Source organism: Sus scrofa, chromosome 7, assembly GCF_054392235.1.
Source record: "Sus scrofa isolate SSC_HxYL_T2T_F1_AM1 chromosome 7, Sscrofa_HxYL_maternal_Yorkshire_Landrace_v2.0, whole genome shotgun sequence".
NCBI classification, from domain to species: domain Eukaryota; kingdom Metazoa; phylum Chordata; class Mammalia; order Artiodactyla; family Suidae; genus Sus; species Sus scrofa.
Genome location: NC_139389.1, coordinates 54173296 through 54193971, shown reverse-complemented (window position 1 = coordinate 54193971; position 20676 = coordinate 54173296). Strand labels below are relative to the sequence as shown.

At 36.4% G+C, this 20676-nt stretch overlaps 1 protein-coding gene across 6 annotated transcripts in view; it reads left to right on the top strand.

The window, feature by feature from the left end:
- PKHD1 (PKHD1 ciliary IPT domain containing fibrocystin/polyductin) overlaps positions 1-20676 on the top strand; it is a 479188-nt gene that overhangs the window by 315408 nt on the left and 143104 nt on the right. For all 6 annotated transcript variants that reach the window (XR_014810260.1, XM_084968324.1, XM_084968322.1 and 3 more), the window contains exons 54-55: positions 381-494; positions 5543-5630. Coding sequence is in view for 5 of the 6 variants with exons in the window: in XM_084968324.1 (XP_084824450.1) it covers positions 381-494; positions 5543-5630 (202 nt within the window). In the remaining variant the exon portion in view is untranslated. The remainder of the gene's footprint in view (positions 1-380; positions 495-5542; positions 5631-20676) is intronic.

Genomic DNA, 20676 nt, shown 5'->3' with positions numbered 1-20676 from the left:
CGAGTGATCTTGTGAAACTTGCCAAGCATCTTAAAGCATCGATTCAGAACTGGCATTACTGTCACTTCTGCCCAAATTTCATTGGCCAAAACAATTCACGTGAACACGTTAAGTCTTAGTAGGTCAGCTAAGTAAATTCTGTCCTGAGGAAGAAGGAAGGGTGACTATCTACTGAAGAGTGATTCAGTCTCCCGCAGAGAAGTTTACTTCATCTCATTCCCCCCCAACCCCGATTCTTATTTCATCTTTGTGGCATTGGCTCTTCTCCATCTAGTCTACTTTATAGCATCTGCTTTGCATTCTCAAAATTACATCACGATTTCCCTCTTTCCCTTTAAATTTCAAATTAACTTACATGATATACTTTTGTTTGTAAACAGGTACTTTAGAAAATCCCTTAGGAAAAGAAAAAAAGCTGCTGATTTTCCTTAGAGCTTCAGAGGGAGTCTTTTGTGATCGTTTCAATGGAATTCGTATTGATCCAGGAACAATTGGTAAGAATATAATGTGGTTGTTATTAAAAATGAAATGCGTGTGCATTTCTGATAGGCAAGTACCATTCATAGAACATCTACTAAATTTCAGGCAATCTTCTAGAGAATTTATATTTATTATTTCACTTACCAGCTCTCCTATAAGGAGTATACATTTCACAGACGTCAAAACTAAGATTCAGAGGTGATGAGTAGAGGCATAGAGTTTTATAGTGTCAGAACTTAGATTTATGTCTAGATTGGTCAAACACCAAAGTCTGGACGAAGAGTCTGTGTTATCAAGTATAAATACTATGTGGTTACTGAGGGATTTTTTTTAAACTGATACATCGATAGGTGACTAAGAAACATTTACTGCCATGATACCAAATCACCTTTTTTTTTTTTTTTTTTTTCCCTCCTTTTTTGCCTGCGCTGTGGCATATGGAGTTCCAAGGCCAAGGATCAGATCTGAGCAGCAGTTGTGACCTGTGCTGTGGCAATGCTGGATCCTTTAACCACTGCGCCAGGCCAGGGATCAAACCTGCATCCTGGTGCTGCAGAGAGGCCACCAATCCTGCTGCACCACAGTGGGAACTCCCCACATTCTATTTTAAAATTGGTCTACATAAGAGCACAGAAACTGGGACCGGGCTTGTATAACTATGATGTTAAGAGCTATACAATGACTGACTTTTACGGGAGAGGTATGAGAGGCTTTTTATCAGATTTCTAGCATTTTCTTATTTTCTCTGCACAACATTACTAATCTTATAAGATCTTGGTGACTCAGGAAATTGGAAACAATCATGTTAGGATAGTACGGCATTTGGTAACCTAGGTTCAAAATACATAGTCATTGCCATGTAACACTTTGGTAGTGCTTTATCGTTTCCATAAGATTTTTTCATATATGCTGTTTATTTTTATCTTTTTAAGAATATGAGGTTGAGAGATATTTTACTTTTTTCAAGTTGACAAACTTGATGAATAACAACAGGAACTGGGACTCCTCTCGGTGTCCATGCTGTTCCATGGAGTTCCATGTTGGGCCAAATGTGTTCGGAATATAAGAGCTTGCCTGTCTTGATCCCCAACTCCAGGCATATGGCCAAAGATGTGGTTTTGACGTTTTCCCTGACTCTAAATTAAATAAGGAATGAGATATTTGTCACCATAGACTTAATATTTGGTGGTATCATAAGTACATGGCAGATTTTAATCTCTTCAAATATTATCATCTCCTTGAAATAGCTAAGAAATCATGTCATTTTACAGTAAAGCTTTGGTGATAGGGAATGATAAAGGAATTTGCTTTCTGGTAAATTAAAGGAGATAAACTGGCTTTTGTTAAAATCTTTGTTGGAAATTTCTCTAAATTATTCTGTGTTCCTCTCATGTCTAGTTCATTTAGTTGATAGTGGAAAAGCTTAAGTTTTTGATGATGATACTTTATATATATGTATATATACATACATAATAATGTAGGCTTGTTATTGTGAAAGATTGATTCCAGAATATATCCTCAAAGTAAGTTATTTTATCCATTTCCACTAATCTTTATTTTAGTTTTATTATCGTCTTACTTTTTGCTGAATTAGAGTAAAATGATGGATGTTGATGTAAACGGTGGATGAAGTTCTGAGTTTTTTAGTTTACATTGGAAAAAATCCAAGGCATATTATTTGTGTCTTACTGGTGTTTGCTTTCCTTATTTATATATTTTCTGTTAAAAATTGTAAAATCTTTAGTTTTCAAGGTTAGTGATTTGCAATAAAATGGGGTGCACCAATCCATTGGTATGGAGGCAACTTGCATAAAGGAAGAAAACATTGCAACTTCTATTCAAACCTGTATGAATATATCCATTTGTTTGTAAGGTTATTTATCTAAAAATGAATAAGTAGACGTGTGTTAGGAGTGCATGGTCCTAATTTTGTTACTGCTTGGGTTTATGCTCAAAATATGTTTAGACCACTAGAATATGAGGAATTTTGCTTCACATGATTTTAAATGGCAATAAAATGTGTAAGAGGAAAGACCTGAAGGAATAAGACTGGACTGCATCAAGCATGTCCCTGGTAAGGCTTTATATTAAGTCTGAAATACATTATTTTTTGAAATGAAGGAGCTAGAGATCGATCCTTTGATATCTGTAATGAAAAAAAATTCTGAGGTCCAACTGCTGAAAACAAAGCTAATAGCACCAGATCTCCTTCCTCAGGAAACAAAATTACCCTTGACTTTGGAAAATTTAACATGAAATATCAAAACCAGTTAACTTTCATCAGAATTGCAAATGGTTTTGAGTCACTTAATGGTGGAAATCTAACTAGTTAACCATTAGAATGGTCTATTTCCCAGCTCTTGGATGATTTGATACGGTATAACATTCATTTCTCTATAGCTTTTGGGAGAATAAAAATATGTTCATAGCCATGTAAAATAGAGTTGACCTGCTAAAATAAAGTACTTAACTATTCTTTTTCTGATAAGGTGGGTATCATCATATACAGTTTTTGTATCATCCATCTTGTGCAATAACTTCTCTAATGAGTTTTACTTATGTGGCCTTCATTTCTCTGAAGGATTTTCCTACCCGTTTTTACCTTATTAAGGTATTTATTATTTTTATTATTTAAGTATAGTCGATTTACAATGTTTAGTCAAGTTCTGTTGTACAACAAAGTGACCCAATGACACACATTTCCCTGTGCTGTACCATAGGATCACATTTCCCATCCATTCCAAGTATAACAGTTTGCAGCCAAAAAACAAAACAAAACAAAACAAAACAAAAAAACGCAAAATACCCATCTATCCCACTCCCTCCCCTTTCCCCCTTAGGAACCACAAGTCTGCTCTTCTTGGCCATGATCTGTTTCTGGTTTTTGTTTGTTTGTTTGTTTGTTTGTTATTTTTAGATAGGATCATCTATTCCATATTTTAGATTCCAAAAATAAGTGATATCATATGGCATTTGTCTTTTTCTTTCTGACTTACTTCACTTAGTATGAGAGTCTCTAGATCTGTCCACATTGCTGCAAAGGCATTTGTTTGTCTTTTTTATGGCAGAGTAATATTCCGTTGTATATATATGTACCATATCCTAATCCAATCATCTGTTGATAGACATTTAGGTTGTTTCCATGTCTTGGCTATTGTGAATAGTGCTTCTATGAACATAGGGGTGCATGTATCTTTTTCAATGAAGGTTTTGTCCAGATATGTATCCAGCAGTGGAATTGCTTGATCATATGGTAGCTCTATATTTAGTTTCCTGAGATACTCCATACTATTTTCCATAGAGGTTGTACCAATTTACATTCCCAGAAACAGTGGAGGAGGGTAGCTTTTTCTCCACACCCTCCCCAGCATTTGTTATTTGTTGACTTGTTATGATGGCCAGTCTGACTGGTATGAGGTAGTACTCATTGTAGTTTTGATTTGCATTTCTCTAATAATTAGTGATATTGAACATTTTTTCATATGCTTGTTGGCCATCCAGATGTCGTCTTTGGAAAAATGTCTACTTAGATCTCCTGCCCATTTTTCAATTGGATTGTTTTTTTGTTGTTGTTGTTGAATTGCATGTGTATTTTGGAGATTAGCCCCTTGTCTGTTGCATCATTGGCAAAGATTTTCTCCCATTCTGTGGGTTGTCTTTTTGTTTTTTTAATGATTTCCTTTGCTGTGCAAAAGCTATTGAGTTTGACTAGATCCCATTGGCTTATTTGCATCTTTATTGTCATTATTCTAGGAGGTGGATCATGTGGCTGTGATTTATGGCAAAGAGTGTTCTGCCTATGTTTTCCTCTAGGAGTTTTATAGTGTCTGGTCTTATATTTAGGTCTTTAATCTATTTTGAGTTTATTTTTGTATATGGTATTAGATAGTGTTCTACTTTCATTCTTTTACATGTAGCTTTCCAGTTTTCCCAACACCATTTATTGAAGAGGCTATCTTTCTTCCACTGTATTCTCTGTCCTTCTTTGTCATAGATTAGTTGAACATAGGTACTTGGGTTTATATCTGGGCTTTCTATCCTGTTCCATTGGTCTATATTTCTGTTTTTGTGCCAGTACCATATTTTTTTGATGATTGTAGCTTTGTTGTATTGTCTAAAGTCAGGAAGCTTGATTCCTCCATTTTATTTTTTCTTTTCCAATATTGCTTTGGCTATTCGGGGTCTCTTGTGTTTCCATACACATTTTAAAATATTCTGTTATAGTTCTGTGAAGAATGTCTTTGGTAATTTGGTAGGGATTGCATTGAGTCTGTAGGTTTCCTTAGGTAGTATAGTCATTTTGACAGTATTGATTCTTCCAATCCAAGAGGATGGTATATTTTTCCATCTTTTTGTGTCATCTTTGACATTCTTCTCAAGTGCACATGGAACATTCTCCAGGATAGATCACATTTTGGACCACAGATCAAGCTTTGGTAAATTTGAAAAAGTTGAAATTATCCCATGCACTTTCTCTGATCACAATGCTATGAGACTAGATATTAACTACAAGGAAAAAAAAACTGTGAAAAATACAAACTTCTACAAGCTAAACAATGTGCTACTGAGCAACCAATGGATCACTGAAGAAATCTAGAGGAAATCAAAAGATACTTTGAGAAAAATGACAACAGAGATACAACAACCCAAAACCTATGAAGCACAGCAAAAGCAGTTCTGAGAGGAAAGTTTATAGCAATACAATCTTACCTCAAAAAAAAAAAAAAAAAGAAAGAAAAAAAAGAAAAAGAAAAAGCTCAAATAAACAACCTAACCTTGTACTTAAAACAATTAGAGAAGGAAGAACAGACAAAGCCACAAATTAGCAGAAGGAAAGAAATCATAAATATCAGAGCAGAAATAAATGATGAAATAGAGACAAAGAGAACAATAGCGAAGATCAATGAAATCAAAATTTGGTTCTTTTGAAAAGATCAACAAAATTGATAAATCTTTAGCCAGACTCATCAAGGAAAAAAAGGAGAGAGCTCAAATCAATAAAGTTAAAAATGAAAAAGAAGAAATTACAGCTGACTCCATTTGTTGCTCCTTTTATTTTCAGGGGTATTTGGGAAAGTTCAGCTTCACAGCGCTTATTCTAAGAAATCCTGGACACATCTTGGGGCTGACATTGCTTCAGGCAATGAGAGGTAAGGAATGAGAGTAAGTTAGGGATATATTTTTTGGTTTAGTTTCCTTCTGCTGGAAGTTTTGTTATAATATGAAATTAAAATTTATATTGAGAATCATAATTCAAGGATAAATAAATGGAAAAATAAAAGGCTAGATGGAATTTTAAAAATTCTCTAACATAATGGAAGAACAAAACATGCTAAAGGCAGGGGAGGGTATGTTTTATTTAAGAAGTAAATTTTAGATAATACTTGTTTACTAATGTCAATAAATCTTTAAAAAGAAGAGCTCTGTGAGATAGTAGATGAACTATAAGGTGAGATCACAAATGTCTGGGTTGAAATAATAGCTGGTTAAGAGAGAGAAATGAAATAAGAGTGAGATGAAGCATATGAAGAATCTTATGGAATTTAAAGTGCAATAACAGAATTTAATAATGCATTGGAGGGAGTAAGAAGTACCATTGCCTTAGAGTGAGCAGGCAATGTGAAAGAGAATATGATGGAATCTACCTGAATGCAGCAGACAAGATCAAGAGATTAGAATAATAAAAGAAAAGCTATTAGGAATAGAAAACAGAAAATACAAAGCATATATTGGTAACTATTCTTTTTAATAAAAGCCCAGAATAATGACAGCACAATGAAGAATTAAAACTTTAACTAAAATACATATAACAAACCTGGGAGTAGTTCCATTTAATTTGAACAATATCAAGGGTAATGCTACATATCCTCACAGTACAAGATATAACAGTGAAAAAAGTAAGAAAAACATAAAGGGGACGTAAAGCTTGACAACATTAAATGTAGGAAGATAGTGACGCAAAAATCTGTAAATATTTGGGGAAAGAAAGATTATGAGTAAAGGCTTGGATTATAGACAAAGACCCTGCTAAAATGCTGTTCTCATGTGAAAGCAAACAAAAGATATCTTTTGCTTTGCAAGAACTGAAAAAAATTCAAAAATGTGTTCTAATAAAGAGATTAAACAGAATCTAAATTTTAAGAAAATAAATAAAATTCAGGAATTGTATAAAGGTAGATAAAGTGCAAAGGCAAGCACTGGAGTAAGTTAAATATAATACTGTAAATATGGTTATTAATATAAGACAAATTCTAATAGTTCTTATAAAAGAAGCTACATAACATTTGAAAGTTAATAACATTAGGGTTCATTTACATAAAATACGTATAATAGGTTGTATGTGTATGTATGTATATGTGTGTACATATATACATAGTATATATAGTATACATAGAGTATATATTATATATAAAGAGATATATTTCAAGGGATTGGCTCTTCTTAGGAGGGCTGTCAGTTCAAAATTTGTGGGACAGCCTTGCAGGCTATAAAGACTTGTGAAGGATCTGAAGCTGTCTGTAGCCTTGAGGCAATAATTTCATCTTTTTTCAAGGAAACTTCAATTTTGCTTTTAAGGCCTTCCAACTGATAGATGAGGCCCACCCACACTATGGAGGGTCATCTCCTTTCCCCTGGTTGTAGATTTACACATTTACAAAATACTTTCACAGCAACACCAGGCTTACTGTTTGATTTAATACCTGGGTAGTATAGCCTAGCCAAGTTGGTGCATAAACTAACCACCACAGGTTATAATTCTCAGATAAAATTCTAGGTTTAAAATTGGGGACTATAGCTATAGGAAACTTGAAATGGGACATAAGAAAGCCATAGGAAGTATATATGTAAATATGAGTTAATTCTAGCAGAATTTAAAATAAGATGTATACCTTCCAAATCACCAGAGACAAAATGGTAAAAGAGACCATAAAATAAAGGGTAAAATACAAAAAGAGTAGACAATGAAATAGTAAAAGAACTAAAACAACAAAAAAGGTATGAAAAGACAATAAAAGTAAGAATAAATCTGCTATTTATGAAAAAAAAATATGAGGCGTTCCCACTGTGGCTCAGCAGAAATGAGCCCAACTAGTATCCATGAGGATGTGTATTCAATCTCTGGCCTTGCTCAGTGGGTTAAAGATCCAGTATTGCCGTGAGCTGTGGTGTAGACTGCAGATGTGGCTTGGATCTGGTGTTGCTGTGACTGTGGTGCAGGCCAGCAGCTACAGCTCTGACTCAACGCCTAGCCAGGGAACTTCCATATGCTGCAGGTGCGGCCCTAAAAAGCAAAAAGCAAAAAAAAAAAAAAAAAAAAAAAAAGCAAAAGAAAGGAAGAAGAAAATGTGCTTGTTTGCTTGTTAAAAATGAACTACGTAGAAAAAAATTGGTAGTGAATGAAAATACAATTATAGTTTTTTATCAGAGGAAAACAGAATCAACTCAGAAAAATGTTTAGTTAAATATTGGAACCTTAAAAGATAAATAAATGAATTCTTAAAATATAAATAAAATGGAAAAAAGAACTTCAGAACTATTCACAAGAGAAGTGAAAATCAAAATAAATACATAATAAAAACCTTATTAAATTTTAATAAACAGATTATATAGGATATACTTACAATAACAAAACAGAGAATAAAACAACATTTTAGCCAACAATCTTAATCCCTTGCAAGATGAAAGAAAAAAAAGAAAAGATAAACTCTGTCCTAAATAACTTTTGTATCAAAGTGGAGATCAAACCTCTACCAATAGAATACTTGGGAAATGAACAGTAATAAAAGTATTGCATGTTCATACATGGATCACAGTTAATACTTTCACTGATGAATAAGAAAGTACAAAAATAAAGTTGTCGATAAAAGAAACCAGAGACAAACTAACCAGTAAGTCTAATGAAATCAACAGGTATCTGATAAAGGCAACAATTGATTGATTATGAAGTAAGAAAAATTTTTTGTTTGTTTTTTACGGCCACACCTGTTGCATATGGAAGTTCCTAGGCTAGGGGTCAAGTCAAAACAACAGCTGCTGGTCTATACCACCACCACAGAAATATGAGATCTGAAGCCACATCTGCGACCTATACCACAGCTCACAGCAAGGCTAGAACCTTAACCCATTGAGCAAGGTCAGGGATCGAACCATCGTCCTCATGGATACTAGTCGGGTTCTTAACCCACTGAGCCATGGGCACTCCCATAGCAAAGTAAGAAATTAGTTGGATTGATTTTTTTTAAAAGATATACTGGTTTAATATCTAATAACCCTAACCATACAAAGAAAATAATATGCAATTCAGAAATGAGAATTCAAATATAACAGATATTAAAGAGATTAAAATTCTAATCTGAAATGTATGTAGCGTCATTCCGAAATTTAAAAAAATAAATTACAGGGAGTTCCTGTCGTGGCTCAGTGGTTAAGGAATCCTACTAGGAGCCATGAGGTTGCGAGTTCAATCCCTGGCCTTGCTCAGTGGGTTAATGTTCTGGCGTTGCCGTGAGCTGTGGTGTAGGTTGCAGATGCGGCTCAGATCCTGCGTTGCTATGGCTCTGGTGTAGGCTGGCAGCAACAGCTCCGATTAGACCCCTAGCCTGGGAACCTCCATGTGCTGTGGGAAGTGGCCCTAGAAAAGGCAAAAAGACAATAAAATAAAATAAAACCAGAATAAATTATCATTTACATTTAGTTGAAAACTTGTGCTAGAATAATTGGTCAATACTTTGGAAAATATAAAATTAGATTCTCACTTTATGCTTTAAATTGTAGATGGATTTAAAAGGATTAAATTTTAAAAAATAAAGCTATAAATTATTTGAAGAACATTTAAGTAAATATGTAATATGAAGCTAAAAAATACCTGTCTAATTACAACAAGAAATTTAACAACTATAACACCAAGAAAAAAAAGATTTGACAATGTAAAAAAAAATCAATATTTCTGCCTGCCGATTATAAAATGAAGTGGCAAATGACAAATTAGAAAGTATTTGCAAATGGACGGCTAATGCTTTTCATATGTAAAGAACTCAGGAAAGAAAAGGAAGCATAAACAAACCAGAAGCATAATTACTGAAAAGTTTGAATACGTACTTCACAAAAGAAGACATGCATCTGACTAATAAACATAAAATATTCTTATGTACCAGAAATGAAGAAAATATTAAACAAAAATCAAATGCCATTTTAAAACTTATCTGGGCAAAATTAAAAAGAATGAGTTCCCAGTTGACAAAGGGGAAGAGATGTGTGTGTTCAAGGGAGAAATAATATTACGTATTAGCCTAGTTTAATAAATAAAATAAAATAATGTATATACATGGATATATGTAGATAGAGAAAGGCCTAGAAAGGCAGACAGTACAGCAAGGATTCCATTGGTAGATAGGTACAGAATACCTTCATAGAGTGCTGGTTACTTTTGAGTTATTTTAACTGTTATGTACCTATTCAACATGATTTTTTTGTGGATTTTTTACCATATGTCTAACACTGAGCCTTAAGATACAGCTTGTGAAAATTGGCATAGTCTCTGTCCTCAGATATTAATCAAATAAATACAAAATAAATGTAAAATCACATCTGTGATAGATACTATGAAGGAAGGCCTTATAGGGAGGGGTCTGAAAACATGAGAACTTGAGGTAGTAATTGAGGTTATAGAAAGCTCCCCTGAAGAGGGATCTCAGAGGTGAGAACTGAAAGATGAGTGGGCTTTAATTAAGTAAAGTAGGAGCAGGGTATGCGTGGAAAATTACTCTAGCCAGAGCAAATAGCACTCAGTCATTCAATAAATATCTGATGAGTTCTTACTATGTGCCTGCTATGGCTGTGAGCACTGCAGAACAGAGGCAAATTTGAAGAAATGGCCACCAAGTTAGAGTTTACATCTTAGTGGAGAGATAAGACTATAAACAAGCAAATACAAAAATATAAAGAACATAACTGCAAACATGGATGGACCTAGAAATTATCAGGCTAAGTGAAGTCAGTCAGACAGCAAGACACCAACATCGTATGCTATCACTTACATGTGGAATCTAAAAAAAGGACACAATGAACTTCTTTGCAGAACAGATTCTCACTCACAGACTTTGAAAACTTATGGTTTCCAAATGAGACAGCTTAGAGAGTGGGGGATGCACTGTGGGTTTGGAATGGACGTGTTATAAAATTGGGTTGTGATGATGTACAGTTGTTGTATAGTTATAAATGTAATAAAATTCATTGAGTAATAAAAAAAGAATATAGGTGCAGATGATAAAATTTTATCACATTTTATAAGGAAATAGACACAGTGGTATGATCCAAGATAATTGGGGGAATATGCAGTACACCCTTTTATACTGAATGGACAGGGAAGATCTTTTGGAATAAGGGAAATTTAAGGAGATTTGAATGCTAAGAGGGATACACCTGTTTGATGAGAATGAAAGGGAGGATGGACATCCAGCATTGTCTCTGAAGTGGCTTTTGGAGGGATGGGAAAAAAAAATGAGGTCACTGTAACTGGACCAACATGAGCAGAGGGTTGAGTTGTATGACATGACAGATGCCAAGTCACACTATACATTGTTTAGGTGCAAGAAGTCAAAGGGAAAATCACCGAAAGGCTTTCCTCAGGTGGGTTGATGGAATCAGATTTATGTTTTGAAAACCACTCTGGCTGCTCTGTAGATGATGGACTGTGGAGACAAAAGCAGAGGCTGGGAAATCAAGAAGCCAGTTGACGCCAAAAAACATGGTGGCTAGGACTAGGGAGGAGGCAGTGGAGATGGAGAGAAGAAGTGGTCATCTCTGAACCTGCTGATGGGTTGAATGTTGACATGAGGAGAGTCCTTCAGGTTTTTTTGATTGATCAACCTGATGGGAGTTGGACACATGCACTGAGATGGGGAGACTGGGAGAAGAACAGACTTGTCAGGGTGTGTGAGGGCCAGTGCTAAGTTGGAGACACCAAGCAGAAAGGTGAAGAAGGCAATTGAAGACTTAGCTTCGGGCTCAGGGAGAAAATGACAGGGAGTTGTCCAAGAGGAGGAGTCAGCACAGGTGACTGAGAAACAGAGGCCCAAGAGGTGATTCTGTGGTAGGAAGAAGAATGGGGAACTAGGAACTTGAAGGAAAGGCAGGATGGATGATGAGGAGAGAATGGACCAAGTCACAAGAATAGTGCTCTAAGGAGTGGTTTAGGGGTCAAGGCCATACTCAATGGTGATATCAAGCATTTTAGGGTTTAGCCTCCTAAGAACATTGTATAGCTCTTTTAGGTTTCGAAGAAGATACCATGGGTGGGAAGTAGCACCAGTAATCATGTTTTATATTTTAAAAATCATTCTAGGTGCAATGCAGACAACAGGAGGGATTAAAACGAGTCTTGGGATACCACTTAGGAAGTGCAAGCAAGAAGCAGCATAACTTGGAGTTCCTCTGTGGCTCAGTGGGTTAAGGACTGGGGGTTGTCCCTGCAGTGACTCCAAATGCTGCTATGGCGAAAATTCAGTCCCTAGACTAGGAACTTTGGCATCCATGGGCATGACAACACACACACAACAAAAATAGAGTAACTTGTAGTCAGGAGCTGGACTGGTAATGGAGAGAAGTTGGCAGATATACAGACAGGAGATAATCTTCAGGATGAATTGGACATGAGATGCTTTCTTAGTTCTGGTTTATGGAGATGGACCTCAGCACCAGTCATCAGAAGAGGACTAAACTGGGGAGGAAAGATTTTGAGTTCAGATTTGGTCATGTAGAGTTCAAAGCACTTCTCTGATTCCCCCAAAGGATTTGTGAGGTGGGCATTTCCAACAAGGATCAATAAGAATCTTTAATTATTACCAAGTTAGCAAGTTGGAATTTGGCAGGGGCCATATGGATGGATTTTTTTCTTATAAGAATGTGTTAAAAACCTCACTCAGAATCTGAGCTACAGGCTATTTCGAAAGAAATTCAATTTTATTAATTAAAACTATCAATAGTAATTAACTAGCTTCTACTTATTGAGTTCTTATCATGTGGGCTCACTCAATGTCAGGCATCCACCAAGCATTCTACATACATTATCTCATTTAAATCTCTCTGTGCTAGAAGTTAGATATTATTATCTGCATTTAGCAGATATGAAAACTGAGGCTGGAGAAGTGAAGTTCCAAGTTCATAAAGCTGGAAGTCCCTGAGGCTAAATTTTTACCACAATCTCTCTGATTCTATGCCTAGTGTTCTGCATATTTCAAATACTGAGGACAAAATCATATTAAAAACAAGGTTGCTTAGTATCAGTCCAGAGGAGGAGTACTCTAATGAGTTTATATGAATGATGCCCAATTATCACAGTGTATTCATTTTATGGATAATTTATTTTAACCTTTTAAAAATGTGTGAAATAATTTTTAAGACTCACAAGAAGTTGCACAAATTGTTCAGAGTCCCCATGCACCCTTCACTCAGCATTCCCAGATGATAGCTTACATAACCATAGACATTATCAAATCCTGCAAGTTGAAGTTTGTACAGCATTAACTGAATAAAAACTGTTTAATAGTTTATATAGGGTATAGAGTATATACAGACCTTATGCAAATAGTTTCTTTAAATATTGACCCACATTCGTCCTTCTGTTAAAAGTCAGCTTAGTAAGTCTTTCTAATATATTGTTATGGGGGCAGATTTTACTTGGACCCCCTTATGAGCTTTCACCAACAGAATCATAGATCTGAATTTGTTTGTATATAACTCTTGTATTTTATGAAGAATGTTAGGGTGTGGAGTTCCTGTTGTGGCACAGTGGAAAGGAATCCGACTAGGAACCAAGAGGTTGTAGGTTCAATCCCTGGCCTTGATCAGTGGGTTAAGGATCTGGTGTTGCCGTGAGCTGTGGTGTAGGTTGCAGATGCGGCTCAGATCTGGCATTGCTGTGGCTGTGGTGTAGGCCAGCAGCCCTAGCTCCAATTCAACCCCTAGCCTGGGAACCTCCATATGAGGCGGGTGCAGCCCTAAAAAAAAAAAAAAAAAAAAAAAAAGAGAGAGAGAGAGACAGAGAGAAAGAATGTTACTGTGAAATGTTCAGAGGAAAGTCTTCATTTCTTACACTTAGTCTTAATAAACTTTAACTTTATAAACTTAGACCCATTTCTTACCCTACCAAGGCAAAGTAAGTTTAGCCACATATTTGAAAAAATTATTTTCTTTTGTTATATATTATTATATCAATTTATCTCTAAATTAACTTACTCTTTACTCTTGTTGCTTCAGTTGCTTTGGGGGAAAACTGATGAATAAAAATGTTGGATTTTTGGATTATGGATAAATCAAAGGAGATTATACCTAGACTAAAAGAAATTTTCTTTTTAGCCTATACAAGTATTAAGTATATTTTACTGTGAGTCTTTTAAGGGAGACCATGTGTTCTTTCAAATTAAATGGTTGCTTTATCAATCAATCCCATGATAAAGGTTTCAGATGGTTTTAAAGGTAGTTGGAAGTTTTTTTTTTTTTTTTTTGTCTTTTTGCCATTTCTTGGGCCACTCTTGCAGCATATGGAGGTTCCCAGGCTAGGGGTCGAATTGGAGCTGTAGTCACCAGTCTACGCCAGAGCCACAGCAACTCGGGATCCAAGCCGAGTCTGCAACCTAAACCACAGCTCACGGCAATGCTGGATCCTTAACCCACTGAGCAAGGCCAAGGATCGAACCTGCAACCTCATAGCTCCTAGTAGGATTTGTTAACCACTGCACCACAACGGGAACTCCTAGGTAATTGGAAGATTTTAAACAGGGCAGAAAGAGGGTCTGATTCATGCATGAATCTGATTTATACTGTGTGGAGAATTGACCATTAGGAGGATAAAAGTGGAAGCAGAGAGGCTTAAGACATTGCAATGACATTGCAATCTTTCAGGTGACATGCTGATGGCTTAGATTTGGGTGGGATGATGGAGGAGGAAAGACCTGGTTAAATACATGTTGAAGGGGCAACACGATTTGCTGATGGGCTGGGCAGAAGGGAAGAAGCAAAGATCACTGTAGAACTTTTGACCTGAGCGAATAGATGAACTTGGCATAATTTTCTGGGTTGAGGACAACTGGGTGAAGAGTAGGCTTATAGGGAACTTTCCTCAAAGACTCATTTATTTTTTTTATTTCGTATCTCATTTACTTTTTAAAGAAAGATGGTGTATAAAGCATGGTCTGGTCTCTTTGTCCGGTTATTTTCTGTCTCTTAAGTTATTTATTAATTTAGTCAGTTACTTATAAGGAAATAACTCTGATGCCAAGGATAAATCATTTCTCACCTCAACCTTTTACCAGGACCTAGGTTTTAATTCTAAAAGCCATCATTGATAATACCTATTCTGGTATATCTCATATCAAATCAGTGATGGTATTCTATGGATATACTTTAGTTTTTTCCTGTCATTTTTCATTATAGTTTATTACAAGATATTGAATACAGTTCCCTTGCTATCTGGTCGGTCCTTGTTTATTTTATATATGGTAGTGTGCATCTATTAATCCCATACTCCCAATTTATTCCCCACACCCCCCGCTTCCCCTTTGGTAACCATAAAATTGGCTTGAGTCTGTTCCTATTTCATAAATAAGTTCATTTGTACTGTTTTTTCAATTCCACACACATGTGATATCACAGGATATTTATCTTTCTTTGTCCAACTTCACTTAGTATGATAATCTCTAATTCCTTCCTTGCTGCTGGAAATGGCATTATTTCATTATTTTTATCGCTGAGTAGTATTCCATTGTATACATTTTATAGCATGTCACATCTTTATCCATTCGTCTGTCTACGGACATTTAGGCTACTTGCATGTCTTGACTATTGTGAATAGTGCTGCAATGCACATTGGGGTGCATGTATCCTTTTGAATTAGAGCTTTTGTCTTTTCTGGATATAGGCCCAGGAGTGGATTGCTAGATCATATAGTAATCCTATTTTTAGTTTAAGGAACCTCCATACTGTTTTCCACAGAGGCTGCTCTATGCATATACTTTGTTTGGGCTATTTCTTGTTTGTCTCCTTTCTGCTACATTCTCACTTTGGCACTTCCATGTGGCTCTCTAGAACAGCTTTTGTACTGGCTTCCTAAATATTTAATAAATAAAATAAGAGGATCAGAAGTACCCTTGCATCTCCTCTTTATCTTTACACTTTTTACTGATCCTTAAAGATTCCATCACATCTTCTGAAAGATATTCAATCTCCTCCAGCACACCCTGATTTTCTGATCATTTGAATCACTATAATAAGTGATTTTCTTTCTTTTCTTTTCTCTCTCTTTTTTTTTTGCTTTGTCTTTTTGCCTTTTCTAGGGCTGCTCCCGTGGCATATGGAGGTTCCCAGGCTAGGGGTCCAATCGGAGCTGTAGCCACCAGCCTACACCACAGCCACAGCAACATCAGATCCGAGCCGTGTCTGCGACCTACACCACAGCTCACGGCAATGCCAGATCCTTAACCCACCAAGCGAGGCCAGAGAGGGAACCTGTGTCCTCATGGATACTAGTCAGATTTGTTTCTGCTGAGCCATGACGGGAAATCCCTGCATGTGATTTTCTGATTAATGATTTTAATAAAAATATACTTAGTGATGATACTACTCTGCTTTAGGTGTGTATGTCATGATCCTCCAAGCAGCTTCTATTGGAGAGGAAAATATTGCTTTTTGAAAATTGATTTGGTATATTACTTAGCATCTAGTACACAAGAGAATATATAGAATATATAATATAGAATATATTAGAATATAGAATATATAATATAGAATATATATATAGAATATATTTGTCCAGTATATGCCTTCCTCACTGAATTGATGTGTCTTTTCTGAAAATCAGAACATATTGAGCCTGTTGGCTCAATGGTGTCTTGTTTAATAAATTTGAGTCTTGAATTTTGTTTCAAAAACTGCTATAATTTATTTTGCTTATTAATCAAACCTCATTATTATACAATATACTACAATTTAGTTCAAGTATTAGAGCATAAATATTCATTTATTGGCAGAGGTTCAGGATCACTTTCCTAGCCTCTAAAAGTAGCTGATTCTTTCTGATCCAGTGAACTAGTGGATCCTAATCTCCGATTGGGTGTTGTCTCCATGCTAGGAAAAGTAATATGAATTAGGAAGGGAGGTGGGGAAATAGATTTCTATAATGTACTTCAAGGGCATTTTCTTCAAGGGCAACTTCAAGGGCAGGCAGATTGAAATAATTTTAATTGTGCAATTAATGTGTAAATGTGTTTTTGAATGAAGTATTCTCTCTGAGTCTCAAGTTTCTTTTTCTGTAATACAAGAATAACAATGCTTGATTTATAGAGTAGTTACAGGGATTAAATGAATTAATGTGTATAAAGCACATGGCTCGGTTTCTGGCACCTTATCAGCCTCATGACTTGATTGCATCAGGCTCTCCCTCCACCTCTCCTGTTTTATCTCCAACCTCATTTGTTTCCACTGTAGATGCTTCCTCATTCAAGAGGATGCAGATGGCCCCAGAGCTGTTGGTTTCCCCAGCTTTACCACCAGGGAGGAAATTACTGCTTCCCCCTTAGTTCCAATTCAAAAGTCTGGGTGCCTATAGTTGACAACACTGTATTGTATAACTTGCTAAGAGAGGAGAATTTGAATGTTCTCACCAAAAAAAGGGGGGGAGGGGACAGAGGTGTTAACTACTCTATGAAGGGAAATTCTTTCACGGTATCTACATGTATCAAATCATCATTTTGTACACTTTCAATATCTTCCTATCTTATTTATTAATTATATCTGATAAGGTTGGGGCGGGGAAGAAGTCCAGGGAAGGATTTTTTAATTTTATTTTTGTTTGTTGTTTGTTTGTTTTGCTTTTTAGAGCCGCACACCGGCATATGGAAGTCCCCAGGCTACTAGAGGTTGAATTGGAGTTGCAGTTGCTGGCCTCCACCACAGCCACAACCACACCAGATCTGAGCTGCATTTTCAACTTACACCACAGCTCAATGCCGGATCAGTTTAATCCACTGAGCCAGGCCAGTGTTGCAACCTGCATCCTCATGGATATTAGTCAGGTTCTTAACCCACTGAGCCACAATGGGAATTCCCTAATTTATTTTTTAAATTAAGGTATTTAATTTACAATTAAATTAATTAAATGTTGTGCCATTTTCTGCTGTACAGCAAAGTGATCTGGTCAAACATATATATATATACGTTCTTTTTCTCATGTAGTCTCCCATCATGGTCTATCCCAAGAGACTGGACATAGTTGTCTGTGCTGTACAGTAGGACCTCATTGCCCATCCATTCTAAACGTAATCGTTTGCCTCTACTCACCCTGATCTCCCAGTCCACCCCACTCCCTCTCTGCTCTCAGGGGAGGATTTTGACTAATGAAGGCAGATTGGATCCCTTGCCAATCCTTTGGCAAAGGGTTTGGGGGACTGTAACTCACAGCTCTTGGTAAGACTGCTTAATTAGTGTGGTGGACGAGGGGAGCAGTTCTCAAAGGAGATGTGGTGGAAGGAGAAAGGGGGTTTGTAGACAAACAGTTGACGTGTAGGATGGCTATTCTTGTCATCATTATCGGGGAGTTCTCATCATGGAGCAGTGGAAACGAATCCAACTAGGAACCATGAGGTTTTGGGTTCCATTTCTGGCCTTGCTCAGTGGGTTAAGGATCTGGTGTTGCCATGAGCTGTGGTGTAGATCACAGATGCAGCTCGGACCCTGTGTTGCTGTGGCTGTGGTGTAGGCCAGTAGCCCTAGCTCTGATTCGCCCCCTGGCCTGGGAACCTCCATATGCCGTGGGTGCGGCCCTAAAAAGGAAAAAAATAAAATAAAAAAATTTTAAAAAATCATTATAGGAATTGATTTCTTTAGACACCTCGCTGAACTATGTAGATTTTCCACTATGTAGCCCTCAGTAGATTTCAATGGCATTTGACAAAGTTTAAACTGGAATTTTTTAAAGGCTCAATATTATTAGAGTTCAGAAGTCTATAGCCAGTCTTATTTCTCTGGGGAAAAGATTTTGGCATCTTAGATGCCCTAAGCCTGTGGTCACATGCAGCTCTTATCATTAAGACCTCTCCAAAGTTTAGTCAATAAGTTCATTTAAGTTGTAGGTGTGTCTATATGAATGTCTTATTCATGGTGGTAAAAAATTTTAAATCAAATTTGGAAGTATATATGTGCATTTTTTTTTCATTCTTTATAATTATGCTCTTTTGATCAAAGCATTATATCTTCCCTAAGGTAAAATTTAATGCCAAAATACAGGGAACTGTGCTGATATTTTGATTATACTTTTAAAAAGTTATCTTTCAGGAGACTTCTGCAGTGATTATTCAGTTTCTTTTTTCTCATATGGTTTCCATTTAGGTCCAATTACGGGGCAGACAATTCTTTTAATTTTTTGTTTATTTATTAATTTTGGTGTGCTTTTCTCAGAACAGCAAGCAGGTCTCTCCTTTTCCCTGTAGCTGTAAGATTCTTATTAGCATTAATCAGACACAAAATACAGCTTGGATTCAAGTCCTTAAGCTAGGATTTCTTGAAGCAGTTGGAGGGAAACTGTAAGAGCAGATAGAAGACCGACCACAAGTGGGAAGACTGGATATTGGGATTTAAGAGATGCTGAACACTGACACTTGACTAGCAGAACTGTCTAGGTTTTTGATACTGGGACTAAATTTTTTTATGGAAATTAACCACTGTTTCTCTGTGGTCATAGAGAGGGCCATACTCCCTTGTCCTCTGTAGGTTCTTACAAGATATAGAATCTCAAGGCTTCAGGAGTATGGAGGAGATAAATGGTCATGGACCTGTAAGGTTCCTGAAGCCTTCATGAAAAAGGTCGACTTAACTTCATGTGGGTTTTTCATATAAGTTCGGAATAATAATTTCAATAATTCCTTTTTCTCTTTGCCTAGACAATTGCTAGATGCTCTGGGGTTTCCATAACTGGATAGTCATATTTTCATTCAATATTAACTAACAATATGAGAGTTGAGCAGCCCCAGAAGACATGAGTATGAAATCATTTATAAGGCAGCAGTTCCTATCATGTTAAAATTATGAACAGAAAGGGGGTTGGGTATTCAGTGAAGAGACTCGTATGGCATGACTTCTTATTTATTTATTTATTTTCTTCTGAGGGACGCACCTGTGGCACATGTAAGTTCCCAGGCTAGGGGTCGAATTGGAGCTTTAGCTGCTGGCCTACACAACAGCCATAGCAACACTGGATCCAAACTGCCTCTTTGAACTAGGCTGCGGCTCACTGCAATGCCGGATCCTTAACCCACTGAGGGACACCAGGGATCAAACCCGCATCCTCAGTGGATATTAGTTGGGTTTGTTACCGCTGAGCCACAACAGCAACTCCTTGAATGATTTCTTGAAGGCAAAGAAGCTCCAGTAAGTTTTTAAGACTGAAGAGCAGGGTACTGGCAATGCTATTTTAAGTGACAGGCGAGAGACACATTATCTATTTCTTGGCAACGTGAGTGGACCCATCATTGGCTGGAGCAGAAGACTGATATGAGAGAGTTGGGAATGAGGCCTTACTTATTTTTTAGTTTACATTAGGGTTCACACTTTGTATTGTTCCGTGGGTTTGGACGAAAGTATAATGATGTGTATCCATCCTTATGATATCACACAGAAGAGTTGTACAGCCCTAAAAATCTCCTGTGCTCCATAGGGAATGAGTTTAATCTCATTTTCACAAGGAATTTTCCTGAATGTTATGGCCACCTACTCTCTGAAAAACTACTCAACAAGAGAAACAAAAATAAAAAATGATTGTAGTAATACTGGTTATAAAGGAAAGGATTGATTTCAATTACAGTGCTAATTGACTTTGGTTTGACTTTATACTCATTGCCTAACATTCTTTTTTAAAAAGTGTTTTTTTTTTTTTCTTACATCACTATACTACCTGGTAAGTTAGAAAATTTAGATTTAAGTGAAAGCGACTCATAAACCCACCATCCATTGGTAAATTGACATTTTAATGTGTATCCTTCCTATCACTGTTTTCTCTGCATGCATTATTTTTATTAAAAAATAAATGGGCCATGTTTTTTTATATCTGTCTTTTTTTCAGTCTTATATAACGAACAGAATTCATAGCAAGTCAGTGCTCTGCTACAATGTGCTTTTTAATTGCTATATGATATTCCACTGCATGTT